The sequence below is a fragment of the Vulpes lagopus genome, chromosome 8 (assembly GCF_018345385.1).
Source record: "Vulpes lagopus strain Blue_001 chromosome 8, ASM1834538v1, whole genome shotgun sequence".
Classification (NCBI taxonomy): Eukaryota; Metazoa; Chordata; class Mammalia; order Carnivora; family Canidae; genus Vulpes; species Vulpes lagopus.
Genome location: NC_054831.1, coordinates 70,968,976 through 70,990,333, shown reverse-complemented (window position 1 = coordinate 70,990,333; position 21,358 = coordinate 70,968,976). Strand labels below are relative to the sequence as shown.

At 41.1% G+C, this 21,358-nt stretch overlaps 1 protein-coding gene across 2 annotated transcripts in view; it reads right to left on the bottom strand.

Annotated features, from left to right (window-relative positions):
• Positions 1-49: 49 nt before the first annotated feature.
• Positions 50-21,358, bottom strand: part of DCLRE1C (DNA cross-link repair 1C) — a 36,931-nt gene continuing 15,622 nt past the window's right edge. For both annotated transcript variants that reach the window (XM_041766531.1, XM_041766533.1), the window contains 6 exons: positions 18,217-18,318; positions 16,132-16,268; positions 15,550-15,604; positions 11,731-11,819; positions 10,953-11,047; positions 50-2,007 (listed from right to left, as the gene is read on the bottom strand). In XM_041766531.1, coding sequence (XP_041622465.1) covers positions 1,085-2,007; positions 10,953-11,047; positions 11,731-11,819; positions 15,550-15,604; positions 16,132-16,268; positions 18,217-18,318 — 1,401 coding nt within the window. In that variant the 3' untranslated portion in view covers positions 50-1,084. The remainder of the gene's footprint in view (positions 2,008-10,952; positions 11,048-11,730; positions 11,820-15,549; positions 15,605-16,131; positions 16,269-18,216; positions 18,319-21,358) is intronic.

Genomic DNA, 21,358 nt, shown 5'->3' with positions numbered 1-21,358 from the left:
TTCACTTTGCATTTAGTAATAGTACTCCTAGGAGAGAGGGGTAAAATGGGGTGAATGTATTTCTACCCGAGTCATTTGGAGTCTGTGGAATATATTTCATCAAAAGCTGGGGAGTAGCTGCTGAGGTAGAAAAAAGGGGTCAGTGATACGCATGATAATGCATATCATTCCATTTAATCTGCAGATTGTTTTAGATTCTCTACTTAAACTCATTGTAAGTGAAATCTTTTTGCTTCCGTAATGTATAAAATGCCAGCATACCCCAAAGTGTTGATGACATACCCCATTGATGGACTTGAAGGAAAACAACTCAGAACACATTAATGCTTTTGCCATTTAATTATTTTCTTTTCTAATTTTTCTGCTTTAAATTTTGTCATTGTATTCATACCAGCATTTGTAAGTGATACAACTTTTGAGATAAATAAGGGGCTGATTTTTGAAGCATTTTATGACCTGCAGTATACGGTTGTCTATTGTGGTCAGTGTGCCATGGGCACTTATGTTGTTGGGTGGAGTGTTCTACGTCAGTTAGATCCAGTTGGTCAGTGGTGCTATTCATTCTGTATCTTTGCTCACTTCCTGTATGCTGATTGTTACTGACAGAGGAATGGGCAAGTCCCTAGCTAGAATTGTGCATTAATTTGTCTTTCTCCTTGGTTTTAGCTCTTTGTATTTGGAAACTGTTTTTAGGTACATATACGTACAGCGTTGTGTCTAGATCTTTTATCATTAGAAATTTGCTAATATGGTCATTCCGGCTTTCTTTTAAGTACTATTTAGGGATCTTTTTCCATTCTTTACTGTTAACCTACCTGCATCATTCACTATATATAGGAGGACTGTTTTTCCCCTATGTTTTCATGGTGCATTTTGACCATTTTCACTTAATGTAATTATTGAGGTCTGGATTTAGTTCTACCGTATGTGTCCCATTTTTTGTTCTCTGCTTCCCCTTTACTGCCCTGTTTTAGGTTACAGGAGCGTTTTTACTCCACTCTGATATGTCTGGTATGATTTGGACTATTACCTCTTTAGTGTAGGTTTTTTTAGTGGTTGCTTGAGAATGCAAGCTTTAAAATTTTTAAGTATCTAAGAATGAGCTTTTTCTCTTTTCAAGGACTATATTCTCACCTGTTGCCAGCTTCTCATACAAATATTGCAAATGCTCTCCTTTAGGTAGCTCAGTCTCTGGTGTTGAGGGAATTTCGAAATCTGAGGAGCTCGGGGAATCTGCATTGGTGCTAAGATTTAGCATCCTTTTCTCCTGAGGTACGTGTTTCCCACTGCTTAGGGCAGTCGGTTCTCCAACACTGGGAACTACCTTTACATTTTGATCTCTGTGTTTCAAGTCAGAGGAAGTATTCCTTGGACAAAGTACATTTTGTTCCATCTGAGAAGCAGGGATATTCTCCTTGATTTTTGGTCTGTAGCTACTTTTGTTTAAGGAGGTAATATCCCCACTGTTTCTCTCTTGGGATGATAACAAAACAGTATCAGATTGGCTGTCCCAGCCTTGACTCCCCTGTTCAGATATGTGTGTTGACTGAGAAGAATTCTGGGAAGAAATATGAGTTGATTCCCCATCAGAGTCACTTAAAAGCTTCGGTGACTGAGAACCCCCTGCCTCTGTAGAAGAAGGGAGGTTTTCCAAATTGTCATCTGTGATTTCATCATTTCTTTTAAAGAATATTTCCCACTGTGGTACTTCTACATCAGCCTTTTGCTGCTGCTGTGTGACAGCACCCAAGTCTTCTTGAGATGAAGCTGGGGTTTGTAATTCTTCTTCACTTTCACTGTTAGATTCTTCACAATCTACAAAGTTTGCCCAAGGAACGGTTTGCATGCTCTCTGCTTTGAGGTACCCTGTGCTTTGTCTCCATTGTTCAGGCTGGTTTTGTGATGTTGCAGTCATTACAAATACCTCACGGTGGAGAGTTAGCTGGTATGGAGCCTTGTGCCTTAACGGTAACGGCACAGGATCATCAAAGAGGTCATCTTCCTCCTCTGTGGGAAAACACAAGAGATATATGGGAAACACAGAATGCAAAGAGGCTAATTGGTGCTTTTAACTTAAAATCCAATTTGTAGCATTAACTATGATTTCAGTTGGTGGAACTGCAAGTAATAGTTCACTTTTCTTCTAAGAAAAAGGCCCCTTAATAGTGAAAGGGAATAGAAGGGAAGGGAGAAGAAATGGTTAGGAAATATCAGAAAGGGAGACAGAACAAGAAGACTCCTAACTCTGGGAAACAATCTAGGGGTGGTGGAAGGGGAGGAGGGCGGGGGGTGGGGGTGAATGGGTGACGGGCACTGAGGGGGGCAGTTGACGGGTGTTATTCTGTATGTTGGCAAATTGAACACCAATAAAAAATAAATTTATTATTTTTTTAAAAGGCCCCTTAGATATTTTGAACAATTTAACCCATCAACTAATGCTGGACTTTGAGTTGAGAGTACAGATCTGTGTTCTCCAAATAGGCCACAGTCAGTGGTTCTTAAACCTGACTGTTCATTAGCCTTTTCTGGAAAGCTTTTTACTTCTCCCCCCCCCCCCCCCATTTATTCACTCATTTAAGTAATCTCTACACCCAACATGGGGCTCAGACTCGTGACCCTGAGATCAAGAGTTGCATATTCTTCTGACTGAGCCAGCCAGGCACCCCTGGAAACCCTTTTTTAAAAAGAGCCTTCTGTATCTCATTCCAGACTACTGAATTGCTGAAGGTAGGACCCAATAATTTGATTTATAGTTTAGTAGTGACTTGTTCAACAGCCAGGTTTGCAAACTGTACGTGCCTGGCAAATAGTGGATACTCAGTGAATTGGCTAAATAAAACACTTTTCTATCATTTCTTTGAACATTTTGATACCTACTTTGCAGATGTTATGGGCCAAAATGTCTGTGTCCTCAAAAGTTCCTAAATTTGAAGCCCTAGTGTCATGGTATTTGGATGTGGGACCCCTAGGACGGGATTAGTGTCTTTGTAGGAAGACTCACTTTCCTTCTTTATGCACGGACAGTGTGTAGAAAGGCAGGTGAGCACGTGCTGAGGAGGAGGTTGTCTACAACCAGGAAATGGACCCTCTCCAAGAACCAAATCTGTTGGTACCTGGACCTTGGACAGCCCAGCCTCCAGAACTGTGAGAAATAAATGTCTATTGCTAAGTCACCCAGTCTCTAGTATTTGTGATTGCAACCTGAGCCAGCTAAGTACACAAGGCTGTGATAGATACTTGGGGGGAACAAATGTGCCAGATGGGGCTTACTTTGAATAAGCCACATTTAGTGGCCCAAAATGAAAACCACGAATTTAATTTACTGATTTTCTTTTTTCTTTTGTGTATGATTTTTTTGTTTGTGTGTGTGTGTGTGTGATCTTCTTTTTAAAGCATGTTGCACTAGCAATATAATATAATGAGCCAGTCCCCTTAAATTCTTAAAAGGAGGAAACCCTACTTGGAGAATGAAATTATCGTAAATTGAGTAGGCATGTAATTGGAGGGAAAACATTCTTTCCTGCTCTCTAATGAAACATTACATAAGAGGAAAATTAAATGCTCGTGAGACTGCCGTCATGGCAACTTAAAAAGGTAACATGGATGTAGCTAAACACTTACATACATAAAAGCTGCTTTAAAAAAAAATGGGCCAGAGATCATCATCCTCGCATTTTACCAATGAGGAGACCAGTCCAGAGAAGTGGTGTGACAAGACTCTAGGTCAAAACCAGATCAGTTTGATTCCTCGCTCTGCCTAATTCTTAAGGACTTAAGGTGACTAAGATGTCTAGCGACTATATTTGGAATCCTCCTCATCTCCAAGATACGGCTTTTCTTTCAAAACACGGAGTATAAATTTGTTTTTGCCACAGTTACATTTTACGAAAGATTTCTGTTGTTTGTATTTAAGGTTAAGCAGTTTCATATTCTTCTAGATTAGTGACTATACTAGTATCACAGTATGTTTCAACTGTAAAACCTATCAAAACATTTTTCACATTAATTCATCTGTATCTAAGAAAGTTTCTTTACTAAACCAAGATTATTCTAAATCCTGTTATGACAATATAAAAATTTTTAATTTCTCCATGAAAATGGAAAGGCATATAACACTAAGAAAATAAGTTTTAAAATCCTTAATAGCATTTACCCAGGCTGATAGGCACATCTAAACCCAACTTTAAAAAGGACAAACATTATAATTCATAGATACTTTGTAACTTGGTATAACCATACTGAACAAAATAATTTCTACAATTTAATCCAATAATGAGAAGTGTGAAACAGACTTAGGTACAGTGTTGTTCATCACAAAATTATTTGTAAAAGTGAAGTTTAATTTCCCCACAGAAAGGTTAACTGCTTTTCAGCCTCTACACTCTGTACAGCTAAGTCCCCAAGTGTTTTTCCTTCCTTTTCACTGCCCTGGTCCCTGCTTATGTCCTGCTGTCCACCTCTCCACAGTCCCAACGAGCCTCACACAACTACAGAAACTTAGGACCCTGTTCTGTTCTTACTGGTGCCTAGACAGTAAACATTTTTAATGTCCTGTGAGTTCTAGATGTTTACATACATGGGGAGAAGGAAATACATTAAAATGCTATTCAAAATAGAGTGGTGGAATTCTATGTTCTCAATAAGCTATAACAACAAAAAATCAGAGCACAAAGAGCTTTACTGACTGAGAAAAGAATGACTGCTCAACTTGCCCTTCAAATGCTGACGCACAAAAAAATCAGTTGCTCTAAGATTTGCTAAACACTGCATGGTTAACATTTGTTAAACATTGACTTGCATCAACAGAACATTTAACAGACTAAAGAAACTAAAAACTACCCCAAAATTACCATAGACCTTGCAGCACACACACAGGACAGAACTATAAGGTCAATGATATGAATTAAAGCAAACATCCCTATGGCTTACAAAATACATCTAAAAACATCAGACTGACACCAGAGATTGCTAAAGATCTATACCTATACAAATAAAAGCTATAAAAATCATTATAATAATAAAAACACTAGGGAGTCAACAAGGAACAAAACCAAAGCTAACCAAAAAAAAAAAGCAAAAATGAGGGAAAAAGAAACACCAATTTGAAAACTTAGAACTAGTGGCCCACAAACCAAAAAAACCAGAGTCCTCTGGGTAGATATATATAGATATATAAAATAGATATAGATATAGATATATATAAAAGGACAAAATGTTAAAGATTTCTGCTTCCAGCCAAGAGTAACAGGGACTAAATTGAACTTCCCACATGAAACCACTAAAACCAGATAAAATATGTCAAATTTCTTGAGAGCCTTCGTTATCAGGCTCTGAAGGACAAAGACACCTGAGACAGGAGATGCAAATGAAGGGGCTCCGAGCCCTAAGACTGTTCACTTTGTGACCTTTCCAAGCAGGAAGAGCCCCTGGGCATCCAGTAGTTGAGGTGTGGCTGGATCTATAGAGCAGAGGCTCAGAGCGAGGGCCCCCTCTGGTGTTCAGCACCCTGGCCAGTGCACATTTGTGTGTGAGGTAACTACCTGAGGCCAGGGAACACTTCAAAAAACTAAAAGTGACCAGAATGCACACAGTGCTAGGAACAGTGCCTGTTCCCAACAGCCAGTGTGGAACCCCTTATAATTCACAGGGCATCTGTAGGGGTACTAAAAGGGGCCTTGTGTTAGTAGTGGGGAGAGTGAGTTCTAGACACAAAAGAATCACACAATCCGAGCCATTTAACCATATGCCTGAACAAAATGCATGAATACTCTTAGAAATCCAAAATTATTGCAGAACCTAACACAGTAAATTTCAGGTAAACTGAAATGATAAAAAAGAAACCTGGGAGAAAATCTTCATGATCTTGGATTAAGCCATAGTTGATTAAGACCCCAAAAGCACAAGCAGTAAAACAAAAATCAGATAAATTGGACTTAAATTTTATTTTAATTTTTTTTTAATTTTTATTTTATTTATTTATGATAGGCACACTGAGAGAGAGAGAGAGGCAGAGACACAGGCAGAGAAGCAGGCTCCATGCACCGGGAGCCCGACGTGGGATTCGATCCTGGGTCTCCAGGATCGCGCCCTGGGCCAAAGGCAGGTGCTAAACCGCTGCACCACCCAGGGATCCCTGGACTTAAATTTTAAACTTCAAAAGACACCATCAGTAAGGTAAAAAGACGAGCTGTATAGACTGGAAGAAAATATTTGCAAATCCTAATTATGGACACTGGGTAGAAGTCCTTTAAAAATTCTTACAGGGGCTCCTGGGTGGCTCAATTGGTGAAGCTGCTGCTTTTGGCTCAGGTCATGATCCCAGGGTTCTGGGATGGAGTCCCGACCGGGGCTCCCTGTTCAGTGGTGAGTTTGCTCCTCCCTCTGCTCTTCCTCCCTGCTCATCTGCACACTCTCAAATAGATAAAATTTTATATATATATATATTTAAACCCCTCTTATAATGCAAGAAGGTAATCCAATTTTAAAATGGGCAAGAAAAAAAAAATAAAATGGGCAAGAGAGGATCCCTGGGTGGCTCAGCAGTTTAGCGCCTGCCTTCGGCCCAGGGCGTGGTCCTGGGGTCCGGGATTGAGCCCCACGTCGGGCTCCCTGGATGGAGCCTGCTTCTCCCTCTGCCTGTGTCTCTGCCTCTCTCTCTCTCTCTCTCTCTCTCTCTCTCTCTGTGTGTCTCTCATGAATAAATAAAATATTTTAAAAATAAAATGGGCAAGAGATTGAAGTAGACATTTCAGCAAAGAACATAAATACTTAAGCTCAAATGGTGAAATGCAAATCAAAACTATAATGAGACACCTCTTTATACCCACTAGAAGAGCTATAATCAAAAAGATAAAGTGTGAGCTGCAATGTGGGGAAATTGGAATCCTTAGCTAGTGGGAATAAAATTGTGTTCAGTTTGAAAGATAGCTTCTCAGTTTGTTAAAATGTTAAAACATAGGTTTACTGTGTGTATATTATGCAATAAATGTACCTCCCCCTAAATTGACATGCTGAAGCCATCTAACCCCCAGTGTGGCTGTATTTGGAAACGGAGCCTCAAAGGAAATAATTTAAGTTAGGACGGCACCCTGATGAAATAGGATTGGTGTCCTTAGACTTCAGAGAGCCCCAGCACATGCCCCGGGAAGGGGCCTGTCAGCACCACAATATGACAGCTGCCTACAAGCCAAGAGAAGAAGCCTCAGAATGAAACGGCCAGCACCTCGTGGACTTCCAGCCTCCTGAGTTATGAGACCTGTCTGTTATTAAGCCACCCAGTCTGGTATTTTGTTACGGCAGCTCAGGCTAAGATCGCATCACCACCCCCACCATCATCTAGAAATGCTACTCCTATGTTACTTATCCCAAATAAATAAATCCTGTGTCCACACAAAGACCTGTATGCAAATATGCAAAGCAGCATAACTTATAACTAAAAGGTAGAAATAAATAAATAGTAAAAGGTAGAAACAACTCAAATGTCCCTCAACTAGTGAATAAATAAAATGTGGCACTAAAAAAGAGTAAGTATGCTTAGGAAGCCAGGCACACAAGACCAAATGTTGTACAATTCCACTTACATGAAATGTCCAGAAGAGACAAACCTGTATATTTAGTGGTTACCTAAAACTGGAGGTGCTAGTGGGGAGGGACTTGAAATGGGCATAGTTTGGAGGAACAGAAATGTTCTAAAATTAGTGGCAAATGTCTGCATGTCTGGTAGTGTGTGCCTAAAAAGGGTGAAATTTATGGTATCTAAGTTACACTGCAATAAAGCTTTAAAAACCTGACAGCATAAAGCAAATATTGTGGGGTTTATAACAAGTAAAACATATGAGTAAAATTGCAGACTGTGAGGGGGGAAATAACTGCCATTAAGTTTCTTATACCATACTATGCTATGCTATTACTACAATAATACATATCTTTTCACTCTCCTAGGTTAAAGATGTATACTTAAGCCACTAAAATAAAAAGTTACAGGGGCAGCCCAGGTGGTTGCCCCTTCAGCCCGGGGCCTGTTCCTGGAGACCCTGGATCGAGTCCCACGTCAGGTTCCCTGCATGGAGCCTGCTTCTCTCTCTCTCTCTGTGTCTCCCATGAATAAATGAATAAAATCTTTAAAAAATAATAAAAAGTTAAAAAAAATAATAATAATAATAATAAAAAGTTACAGCCAATAAACCAAATAGAGATTAAATGTAATCTCTCAATTCTTCCCAGATTGATCAACAAATTTACTAACAAATCCCAATCAGACTCCCTCCCATGGACATTTGTACAAATGGCAAGATGATTCTAAAATTCAGATGGAAATGCAAAAGACCTGGAATAACCAAAACAACTTTGAAAAGTAACAAAAAAGCTTAAGAACTTGTATCATTTCAAAATTCATAAAGGTACAATAATCAAGACAGGGCAGTACTGATGTTAAGACAGAGATCATGGAACATAAAAAGTCCAGAAGCAGACTCCCACATATATTGTCAATTGATTTTCAACAAAAGTGCAAAGACGATTCAGTAGGAAAAAGATAACTTTTCAGCAAATGGTTCCAGTGTCTAGATGTTCATATGCAGGAGAAAAAAAAAAAAAAACACAAAGACCTTGGACTTCTAGTTTGTACCATACAAACTAGAAAAATGGATCATAGACCTAAATGTAAAACCTAAAACTATCAGAAAACAAGAGGAAATTTGTGACCTTCAGTCAGGCAGAATTCTTAGCTATGCTACAAATAAACACTAATAAATTGAGCATCAAAATTTAAAATTTCTGCTCTTCAAGAGACTGCAAAGATGAGCCACAAACCAGGAGGAAGGTTTTGCAAAGCATGTAACTGATAAATTTATATCCAGAAACACTCAAAACAATAATAAAGTGAAAAAGTAATTTTTAAAATGGGTAAAGAGGGGCAGCCCGGGTGGCTCAGTGGTTTAGCGCCTGCCTTCAGCCCAGGGCCTGATCCTGGAGACCCGGGATCGAGTCCCACGTCGGGCTCCCTGCATGGAGCCTGCTTCTCCCTCTCCCTCTGCCTGTGCCTCTGCCTCTCTCTCTCTCTCTCTCTGTGTCTCTCTCATGAATAAATGGATAAAATCTTTAAAAGAAAAAAATTAATTATAAAAAAATAAAATGGGTAAAGATTTAACAGACACTTCCCCAATGAAAATACATGGATAGCCTATAACCAAAGATGCTCAACCTCACTAGATCTTAGAAAAATGCAAAATAAAACCATGAGATACCATTTCATACACATTAGGATACCTAAAAGTACAAAGTCTACCCAGACCAAATAATGACAACAAAGTAGAGCAAGAGAACTGGCGAGAATACAAAGTGGTCCAACCACTCTAAAACAATATGGCAGTTTTTTAAGGACACAGATACCATCTGACCCACTCCTAGTATGAAAGCATACATTCATACAAAGATGTGTATATGAATGTTTACAGCTCTATTTATACTAACCAAAAACTGGGAACCCAAATGTACAACAGGTGAATGGATCAGTAAATTGTGGTACATCCATGCAATAAATACTATTCATCAATAAAAAAGAATGAACTTTGATACATGCAACAATATCAATAAGTTTCAAAATATGCTGAGTGAAACAAGCCAGACATATACTTGTATGTGATTACTTTAGAAAATGGTAACTAATCTACAGTGATAGCAGATCAGTGGCTGCCTTGGCATGGATGAGGACAGCAGGGAGCAAGAAGGGTAGTTGGTAGGAATTACAAAGTGGCACTGGGGGACTTGGAGGTAATGGATATTTTCATTATCTTAATTAGGGTGATAGCTTCTCCAGTACGTGAATATGTAAACATGCATCAACTGGACACTAGGGACACCTGGCTGGCGCAGCAGGCAGCTGCCTTCGGCTTAGGTCCTGATCCCAGGATCCGGGACCAAGTCCCACATCGGGCTCCCTGCGTGGAGAATGCTGCTCCCTCTCCCTGTGTCTCTGCTTCTGTCTCTCTCTCTCTTTCTCTGTGTCTTTCATGAATACATAAATAAAATCTTTTAAAAAAATAAAGTTGTTTTTTTTTTTTTTTAACTTACAACTAAGTTTGTATATATAAAGGATTAGAAGATGCAGTACATGATAGCGGTAACATCTGAAAATACAACTGTTTTTCTAGAATCAGTCCTGGAATTTGCATCTTAATGGTTTTCTATTTGATTTTAAATGAGAGGAAATGCAGAAATGGAGAAGAGAAGGACAGGCCTGGATTAGAATCCCAACCCCATCACTCACTTCTGGCTGGACCTGGGGGATTTACTTCACTCTCTAAACTTCATTTTTCTTGTTAGTGAAATTGGGATGCTACCCCTTGGAGGTTTGAGGTTTAACTGTAACGTACGTAAAGGACCTAGCACAATACCTGCCATATACAGCAGGTGTTCAAGAAATACTACCATTATTTACTCTCTTTTGGTCATGTATTAGCTACCTGGTACAGTAACTGGCTCCCCACTATAAAGCAACAGAAACTCAGAATCCTAACCACAAAATGTGGCTGCTATAAAGGAGCAGAGCTTTGTTTGGAGTCTGAAGCTCTGATTTCTTCCTCAGAGGTTACTGCTGCTCTTTGCTAAAAAACTAAAAGAGTAATGAAAAAGTGACAAAAGTTCCCATTATCAGCATTTACTAGTATCTTGAAGGAAATGGCCAAGACTAACAGCACAGCCTCTCCTTACAGGCCCTACCATTCAATAGAGGCACAGTTCTCCCAGTCGCTTGTTCTAAGCTTGTGAAGGAGATCGGACTCCTGATTCTACAGGCTGAAGAAAGGAAGGCAAACACTTCGAGAGCATGGTGACAGGTCTGAGTGACAGTCTGTTCCAGGGCCACCTCTGCCCAATGCAGCTTTCACCGGACCAGAGTAGCCTGGAAAACAGCCTTGCATGTGGAAACCCTGAGCCCAGGGTCATTTTCTTACCTGATTCTAGGTGAGTTTTTCTAGCTCTCTTCAATTTTCCAAGTGGTTTATACTTTGGCTCAGTACTTTGGGAAGATCGGCATAAAGGCTTTAAGCTGAAACGAATATGATAATTATATTTTTCCTGTGGGGAAAGCTACTGGAATATAATCATCATCTACAGAGATTATAAAAACTTAGCCATGGGAAAAATCATTAATAACTACTTTTAAAAACTGAAAAGCCATGTCTAATAATTAAAAAACCACTTCACTGTAATAAAGTGGTAAACAGAATACAACCTGTTATACAGCTATCTAGTCGTAGGATGGAGGAAGGCAAAACTCCTGTATTTGCTCTTGCACTGCAGAAAAGCAGGTCCTATTCTACAAGACTATTAAGTAAGACAGTGACACCTTCTGGCTTTCAGAGAATACATCTAGCTGGCTGCTTACTGGTCCCTGATTAATGAGGCTTACTGATCTCTTCGAAGAATCTCACAAATCTTATCTCATTCTACAGGCTGAAAGCTAAGGCACAGTGATGATAAAATACAAAAGGGCACAGAAAAAGACTTGAGAAGGGCCTCACTGCCAAATGGTTCCTTGGGCCAGATTCCCAGCAGCCTTTAGGATTATACATAACATATCGTGTTATGTATAAAGCCATCGTGTTCCCAGCGAGAAACGTATTTATAGCCATGTCCATCTTACACCCTTGCCCCCAATTCTTAGGCCCAAAACTAGTCTCTGTATCCATCTGTTCAACAATAGAAGTTTCACAAGTAGCAACTACTCACATTTCTACAACCTTATCCAAAGTTGTGCCTATTGGAATGACATTTGGATACACATTCACAGGACAGATGTAGTTCAAGAAATCTTTAATCTAGAAGGAAAATAAAATAGGTCAATTATCTCTATGCTGAAAAATCTGGTTGTCAGAGAAGCAACAAATGAGGCCAGGAGAAAGAGCAGCAGGAATTTCTTGTGTGGTTCTCAATGCTAGCTGCACATGGGGACCACCTGGGGGCCTCCCAGGAAAAATGAATCGACATTCAGGCCCACCCCCAAAATCCTTTTGTTAACTGAGTTACAGTGGGGCCTGGAAATCTGAATATTTAAGTGTTCTTCAGGTGATTCTGTTCCACAGTAAGGACTAGGAATCACGGATTCATGGACTTCTTCCAGGATGCTTGATTTGTTCTAACAGCTTATTCTAACCTAGAGGAAAACTGAAGGCAAAAATTTCATGAATACCTTGATTTTCTGCAAAGTTCAGAATGCTATAAAAGAGGAACTCTGTCAATATTCCTCAAAACATCTCTACAACCCAGACAAGTTTCAGTTTTGTCACTTGTTAGATCTTGGTGAACATGTGATCTTGGTCAGGTTACCTGGAGTCTGCGTTCGATTCTTCAGCTAAAAGTCTTAATGAGATAATGCATGTGAAGAGTTTGGCCTGGCATATGTTTAACATTCAGTGAAATTATCCATCACACACATAATAATGACAACACACAAACGTTTTTATTCCCTTCTGCAAGTGGGGAAACTGAGATCTGAGTAATTATTAGAACCCAACTTTACCAAATCAAAAGAAGTAGGAACCCAGGAATTATCAATAACTCCATATTAAAATAAAGTGGCTACCTTACTTAACACAGGAGAAAAAGCAAGACGACCCATTCATTCTTCAGGTATTTTCCATAAACTCTTTTTTTTTACTTTCAGAGCAGAAACTATTACTTACCTGGCCACAACCTATATGATTTGCATAATTTGTTCTGAGGCTTTTCAAGGGAAGAGGGATAAAGAAAGGTCTACCTATACCAGAAATCATTCACTTTTACTTAGAAATGAAGTGGCCACAGGAGGCAAGAGACACCCACTAGAGAGGCATCCTCTGTCCCTTGTACAAGCTGATGTCCTTGCATCAGATGTCTGCCTTAAGACCATTCACGAAGACCGTCTATTCTTATCCTCGTATGTTCGTTGAAGTCACCGGGCACGGTGAGTTGGCAAACACTGAACCAGGACTCCTACCAGGAAGACCAGGCTCCTGTGAACCTCTGGTCACTGTTTCTGTCAGCCTACCAACGCATCACCTTGTTTTCTATGTGCTTCTGACACCTATTCCACGTGCACTGTTGACTCATTACCACTGAACTCACAGCCAACAGCACCATAACTCCTGCCTGAACAAAGCTTATCAAACACATGTATTTTTTCCATGAGGGCACAGCCCAGCCTCTGTGCTTAGGAACATGCACAGCTCCCCAGCACTGCACCTGGGGGCCGTTTTGAACAGTGAAACCCCCAACAAAAAGCACAGAAATGTGTAAATGCAGCACTGACCTGCCTGCAAAAGGACACCTGTTTACCCTGGAGCTCAGTGGCGAAGAGCACCACCCCGTTCAGCCTCAGCCAGGAATATGCGTGTCTGGTGACTCCCTGGGCCTGACTGCAAACAACTTTGCAGCGCTGCAACTATTAATTTGGGGGTCATAAATTTTGATGAGCAAGCAGACTTTTGTAAGTAAGGAATCCATGAGTAAGGAGGATCAGCTGTAGTCAGAAAAACTGACAGGAAATGATATTTAAGCCTCCTATTTATGGGAGGCACCTGGGTGGCTCAGTTGGTTGAGCGGCTCACTTGGTTGCAGCTCAGGTCCTGGTCTCAGGGTCATGAGGAAAACTGAAGGCCTCTCCCTCCCATTCGAGTATATGCTCTAAATAATTTTTGAAAAATCTACTACTTATGTTTTTAAATATATTTCAACATGATCTATACTTTTCAGAAAAGCCTGTCTCCTCACCACCCTGAGAGATGACCAAGCAGAGCTCATGGTGACTCTCCAAGTGTGCGATCAGTAGTGCTAATCCAGAGGAAGTGTGGGGGATGATGGCAGGGTCATCTGTTTCATCTCTCTGCTTAAGCACCAGAAAGACCTCCTGAGGGGTAACTGCATAATATCCCAGGAGGGCTTATGCTTTTCAACCCGGCTGCTAACTACACTGAAGGAGGGAAACAGGCCAGATGTAGTCCTAAGTGAAAAAGTAAGGCCAAACCCGTTCCCTCATTAGATGCCTTCCCGGTGGCTGAGACAGAAAGAATCCCCAGCCCTAAGGGATCAAAGGAAGGGGACCTGATCCTGAGCCAGATACCAAACCAAAGACAAATCCCCAGGAGGGGGCTTTGACAACAATCTGAGATTTCAGGATAAAATGAGGAAAACACATTAGCTCAATTATGCCATCACAATGAATCCCTTCCAAGCTGCTCTCAGATAACCGATTTGTACCTGAAAGTTAAGATCAGTTATTTAATAGGCCACTGTGGTATTTCGATAATATGATGAAGAGTCATTTACAACACTACGCCTGACTTGCGCTCTGAAGAATCCAATTGTTCGAATCATTAACACGTCCACAGCTCACGGCTCACTGCTGGAGTGCCGCATCCGTGTATCCCAAATACAAAAATGATAGTTACCCGGGAAATCAATGTTTAAGTGCCGAAATGGTCAAACTAAAATTATATGGGACTTAAAGTGTCATACAAAGTCGGATTTTATGCACCTTTTTCTCCTGATATGTACATGAGATTACTAAAACTCAGCACTTATGAGATGCTGGCATTTACTCTGGAAATGCATGAGGAGTTTGCAAATAAAGTACACATACCAAGTTCCCACTCTAGCAGGTCAATTTCCTACATGAAAAGGATCCTGACAATGCAAAACTGGTAACTACTGAGCTCTACATCTGAAGCTAATAACGAAGCTAATAATGTTCTATCTATATGTTGGCTAAAAAAAAAAAAAGTAAAAAGAATCCTAACAAAACTATTTAATAAGCCTTAAACTGAGTAATCCCAATATGCTACATCCTTCTTAAGGAAAAAGGTTTTGGGCAGCCCGGGGGGCTCAGCGGTTTGGCGCCACCTTCAGCCCAGGGCGTGATCCTGGAGACCTGGGATCGAGTTCCACGTTGGGCTCCCTGCATGGAGCCTGCTTCTCCCTCTGCCTGTGTCTCTGCCTCCCTCCCTCTCTCTGTCATGAATGAATAAATAAAAATATTTTAAAAAAATAAAAAAGAAAAGAAACAAGGTCTTTACCTCAGTAGCCTTTGTTCTTTCCCACTGCTGAATATTCAGGACTTTTTTTTTTTTTTTCAGGACTATTTTTTAAATAGTTTTTCCGCACAATCAAATTTTGGAAGGGGACAAAAATCTGGATGGCACCTTCGGGCCGCCCATAGGAGATTTATCTGTAGTACTCCTTCACGTAAGTTACAAGCATCTAATGACAGCTGGACAGAACAACCAAAGTGGGGAAGTTAAAATATATGCAGGAAGTAAGATGGGAAGAAAACCTTAATCATCCACATTTTTCAATGTTTAGGCTGAAAGTAGATGATAATAGCCAATTTCCTCTGTACTCAGCAAACATGGCTCATCTACTGATATATTTTCCCTAAACTTCTTTAGGAAAAGCCAAAACAAATCTTAAGCAGTAAGAAGAGAGATGCCTCTGGTAGTCAGGGGCACTACTGTCAACCACGATGGCTGCCAAAGCAGGTGGCAACAGGGGTCTGAGTCCGTGGGATCCTCTTACCTCACTGTAGGAAGAATGAAAAGAAAAACAAGCTCTGTATGAACTCTCTCCAGTCCTAAAGGGAAATGAAAACACAAAAATTAAAAGGTCTTTTGACAAAACCAAGCTAAGTTCTACATTTCGTGCCTTCTCATTTAGTCTACTCCAATACAATCACCCTACAATCAAAGGTTTCTCCTTGGACAAGAGGGAACTCTTTCCAGAAATATAAGTATTTGTAGACATTCTGAATACCCAATATTAAAGAAGTGTTGCCAAAATGGGATGATCACTATGGTTCTCCTCTGCTCCACCGAGGGCTTCTATCCCCTGCAGCATCAGCCCCCCACTCCCTGACAAGCAGGATGCCCTCAGTCTCCAGCCACCCAACCAGAGTAGACCTCAGCAAATACCCGCTAAAGACACTGGCCATCAGACAGATTGGGAAGCAGAACCTTTTTAAATAGCGTTTAAATTTCAGAAGCTATTCTCCATAATTATAGTGCATCCTCCTCCCTGGGTTAGGCTCAATTGCATTTAAACTAAATCAGAGAAGTTACCTCAAAAGCAAGGTTTCTCTCAAAAGAGAGGTTGCTTTCTTACCTCACAATTACATTTGTTTTTCTGGTTCTTTCTCCAAACCACATAGTGGATGGCTTAATGCTGATTGTGTGGAGCGGGATTCTGTTTTTGGAAATAGCTCCACAAGGTAATTTATTCCAGTGAAAATATTCCTCTGCCTAAAAAAAGATTGCAAAGAAGGAAAAGCAGTTCAACATTTTCAACAAATCTGTCTGTAGGCAGGGTCTCAAAAACAAATGTTTTTAAGTCTACAGACACGACAAAAAAGTAGATGTAAGGAGACAATCAGATAATCCCAAATTTAGGAACATTCTGCAAAACGACTGGCCTGGACTCTCTGAAAATATCGGTGTCCTGAAAGAAAAGCCAAAGGCTGGAGACCTGATCTCCATCGAGAGATAAAAGAGGGCACAGGGACCGCAACACACACCTGATCGTAGCTCGGGATGCCCTGTTCCCCCGCGCCACATGCTAAAAAGGACACCGCTACACAACAGGGATGGATACGGGCTACACATCCAACTTTTTCAAAATACAGTTTGAGGGAAAAGTAACAAAAATGCTTTTAAAGGGCTGAAAAGCAATGAAACTGTTTTCCCAAGGACATCACATTTGGAGAGAGGTCCTGCAAAACCATTAGTGCTCCATCCAAATACGATGTCTCGGGAGGCCTCTGAAGCCTGACGAGGCGGAGGGGAGCGCCAGGGCTCTGCGAGCTGTACCCCTGAGGCCGGGGAACCAAGACCAAGCAGTTAGAGGAGGGTTTTTGAGGCAGGCAGCCTTGTGGGAAGTGACGGAAGTGACAGTTACAAATTCAGCTACTTGTGGGATGTAAGAAAACTCAGAGCAGAGACAAATCTGCCAATTAAGAGATTTACTGGGCTTGTGAGGACAAAGGCTACAAGTCAGGCACTGGGGGCTCAGCCGGTTGAGTGTTTTGCCTTTGGCTCCAGGAGTGATCCTGGGGTCCTAGGATCAAGTCCCTGAATCGGGTGCCCTGGTCAGCAGGGAGTCTGCTTCTCCCTCTGCCTGTTGCTCCTCCTGCTTGTGCTCTCTCACTCTCTCTCTCAAAGACATTTTTTTTTTTAAATAGAAAGAAAAGGGACAAAACAGGTGCTATTCTGTATCTATCGGACTTTGCTCCATCCGTGAATTCAGTGAGTATGTGCGTGTCTCTGTGCACGAAAACAAAAAGATGAAATAAATTCGTATTTGAGTTATAATATGCAGCTTACCAATCATCAAAATAATTTCTCACCTTGTAGTTACCCTATAGTGGTCTCAAGTAGAATAGGCCAGGCTGTAGATAAGAATTTTTTTTTTTTTTTTTAACTATGCTTTACTTTAGGGCTGAGCAAGTTTACTTTAGGTTTTTGGCAATGGAGCCAATATTATTACCACAGTGAGTATCTAAATATATAAATGCAGCGTTTACTAAAATGAAAATTACTCAGCATCTGAATGCTCAGATATTTTAAAATTTAGAGGGATATGATGATCATGCAATCCCACTTCTGAAGATCATGATTATGGCTATATAAATTGAAAGGGAAAAAAATGTTAAGGGCAAATGCAAAATTTAATACCTGACATTTAATAACAGGACATTTAATAAGTGATGAGAGTTCTACGGTGGCATTCGAAAATGAATTACAAATGAGGGGCAAAGACACTAAAAATGGTCATTTGAAACTGCCCCAGCAGTCCATAACACCATTTCTAAGTCTGAAGCAAAGTTATACCTAAGTATTTATCTCAAATAAGTAGAAGAAAAATAGTTTATAAATGTTTTAAGTTAGAAGCTCTAACATATTACTATTTCCATTAAAAATACATTACTCATTACATAATTCATTACAAATAAACATGTATCAAATGTGTATGGATTTACTTCATTAAACAACCAAGAGGGTCTGTGTTTGTTGACTACCATGCATTTCATGGAACATAGTAACATCTAGCTGCGTGGCCTGGGGTATCTCAGCCTGTCTTCACATTTGTAAACTGAAGGGCCTAGAAAATGGGATTTCACAGCTTCTTTCTGGACCAACAATTCTGTTTTCCCATTCGTCACGCCAACAGTGAGAAAAACAAGGGACTCCCTACCTTTGGATGACGACAGGCATGGATCTGAGTGTTACGGTCTGTTGTGAGATGATGGAGAATGTCCGGCATGTTTCTAAACATGTCTAGTTTGTCCACATGAACCTGAGTAAAATAGCACATATAAGCATATTATTTGAATTGTATTTCCTATAAAGAAATTGTTCAAGGGTAATTATGCAGGGCAAATCATCCATTTAGTGAACTCTTTCTTCTTTCTTAAAACTTAAGTTTTTGGCAGCGGCACCTGGGATCAAGCCCCGTGTTGGGCTCCCTGCTCAGCAGTGAGTCTGCTTGTCCCTCTCCAAATAAATAAAACCTTTAAAACAAAATACACCCCTAGTTTTTGGCTATTTCCGTCCACACCAGTAATCTGCTGGCTGTCAACAGCAAAGGACAAAGATCATATCCCCACCGGTCAGCATTAGTGCCTATCGGTGGTAACAAAACATGCTGGGGATTCGGCTGGTGGCTTTCACTGAATCATGCTAATACCGCTGGCCTCGAACGACTGTGGTGCCCCAACCCCCCATAGTCAAAAAAAAAAAAAAATCCCCATCACTTTCTACTCCCCCAAAACTTAACTACTCTAGTAGCCTATTGTTGACCAGAAGCCTTGCCCATAACATAAACAGCCAATTAACACAGATTTCATAGATGGATCACATACTGTATTACAATAAAGCAAGCTAACAAAATGTTATTCAGAAAATCATAAGGAAGAGAAAATGCACTGAGTACTGCACTGTACTTTTATGGTTTGAAGTACAGCTTACGCAGTGTTACATTAGTTTCAGGGGGAGGCACAGCGATTGGAGGAGGAGGAGGACACTAGAACTCTCTGTCATGCTGTGCTCACCGTCAGTGCAGCCACCATACATTACCACATAGGATATGATAGCACATCTGTCAAAGAAGATCCATGTATACGTGGACCTATGTTCAAACCCACACTGTTGGAGGGTCAATTCTGCTGTCCTTCATCAAGAGTCATTCAATGCCTATTTACTGTGCACCTACTACCTGATAGCACATCTGTCAAAGAAGATCCACGTATACGTGGACCTATGTTCAAACCCACACTGTTGGGAGGGTCAATTCTGCTGTCCTTCATCAAGAGTCATTCAATGCCTATTTACTGTGCACCTACTACCTGCCAAGTCTTATTCTAAATACTGTTCACTAAATACTGTGAACACAGACACACAAACACCCAACAATCACTGACTTGGGAAGACACATCTCCAATGTGCCGCATAAGTAAGGGCAGTTTTAGAGGGAACACCACTGGAGCAGGAAGCAGAGGCCCAGATCCCCCCTTAACACACATCCCTTTGCAGGAGTAAAAGGAGGAGGAAGGCAGATGGAGGGGGAAAAAAAACTAAACAACCTTTGCCACCTGTGGAATTTTAAGGTGAATACATTTTAAATTGTTAAGCCAATGTGTCAGTTTTTTAAAAAATATTTTATTTATTTATTCATGAGAGAGACACAGAGAGAGAGGCAGAGACACAGACAGAAGGAGAAGCAGGCTCCATGCAGGGAGCCCGATGTGGGACTCGATCCCAGGACTCCAGGATCACGCCCTGGGCCGAAGGCAGGCGCTAAACTGCTGAGCCACCCCAGCGTCACATGTGTCAGTTTTAAAGGATTCTCTTCTTTAAGTGACGTGTACCTAAGTGGGTGGTAGGACTATGAAGTGGCACAGTAAGAACTAGTCTCATTTTGAAATCTGACAACAGATTGGAATTCGGTCAAACGCTGTGGTAATTAATACCAGACACGCGTGAAAAGGATACAAGTGTCATTGCTTACTTACCCTGTGGCCTATTCCGCTCACTCCCTATTTACTAATGACTAACAAGAAGCAGCAACAAATTTGCTTTTCTGGACTCTGTACAGAGATGAAAAGGGGTGAGTTCTGAGGTGTACAGAGATACAGAAACTTTTGTCCTCAACAAAAATAAAGAAGCCTGAAAAAGTTGCCACAGACCATCTCTGAGGTCCCTTAGTCAAACACCTCCCTGTGGTCCCTTTTGAAATTAATGATCTGAAACTGTTTCTAACCCCTGCAGAGGGATTAAGGGGCAGAAGAGAGGGCTCTCTCCAGAGGTCACCGGGCCACCCCCAAGGTCACCGGGACACCCCCAAGGCTGCTCTCCCCCATCCGCAGGCTCCTCAGCCCACGGTTTCTTCCTGCAGAGCCTGCAAGAGCAGGAGCTTCAACCCTTCCCGCACTTCACACACGCAAAAATTTACAACCCAAATTTAGCACCTGCTAAGTGGCTGTTACCTTCCTATTTCACTAAGAGAGGCCAGGAGGGAAAAAACAATGGAGAACAGAGATCAGCATGTGTGTATGTGTGTGCACGCGCGCGTGCACACAACCTATCCTCACTGTGATTTTAATTAATTTTTTTAAGATTTATTTATTTATTTATTTATTTATTTATTTATTTATGATAGACATAGGGAGAGAGAGAGAGAGAGAGGCAGAGGGAGAAGCAGGCCCCATGCCGGGAGCCTGACGCAGGACTCGATCCTGGGACTCCAGGATTGCGCCCCGGGCCAAAGGCAGGCGCTAAACTGCTGAGCCACCCAGGGATCCCCCGATTTTAATTTAAAAGGCCATTTTAACACCCAAATTACAGGAACGACAATTCAGAATGAAAGCAAACCCTCAAAACGGAGAATTTACAACTTTATACCAATATATTTTGACAGAAGGAAAGAAGGACCGAAGGAGTCACGACTTACGAAGGAAGGGAGGGAGGAATTTATAAAATGTCCAATGCAGAAAAACTAGATCTTTTTTATTTTACTGAATGACACTGTGTATGACTGAATTTTTGGCACAAGTCTGTTGGCTGGAGTGCGGGGAGGGGCGGGGGGGGGACGGAGATCTATGTTACAAGGCATAAAATGGAATGGAACTTGAATGTCCAACTAACTCCAGCACTTTGTTTTATTCAGGGTCATTTCTCTCAGGGACAAGCAGAAGCCACATGCTCGCAGCCACACTCACGCCCCAGGCTCCACTGTCAGCCTGAGAGCCCAGCACCAAAGCACGTGGAAGGGAAGGTGAAACAGAACACCCTCCCAGCCTGATTGGGGGCAGATGGATCCATCCAAAGGGTTCGGTGCT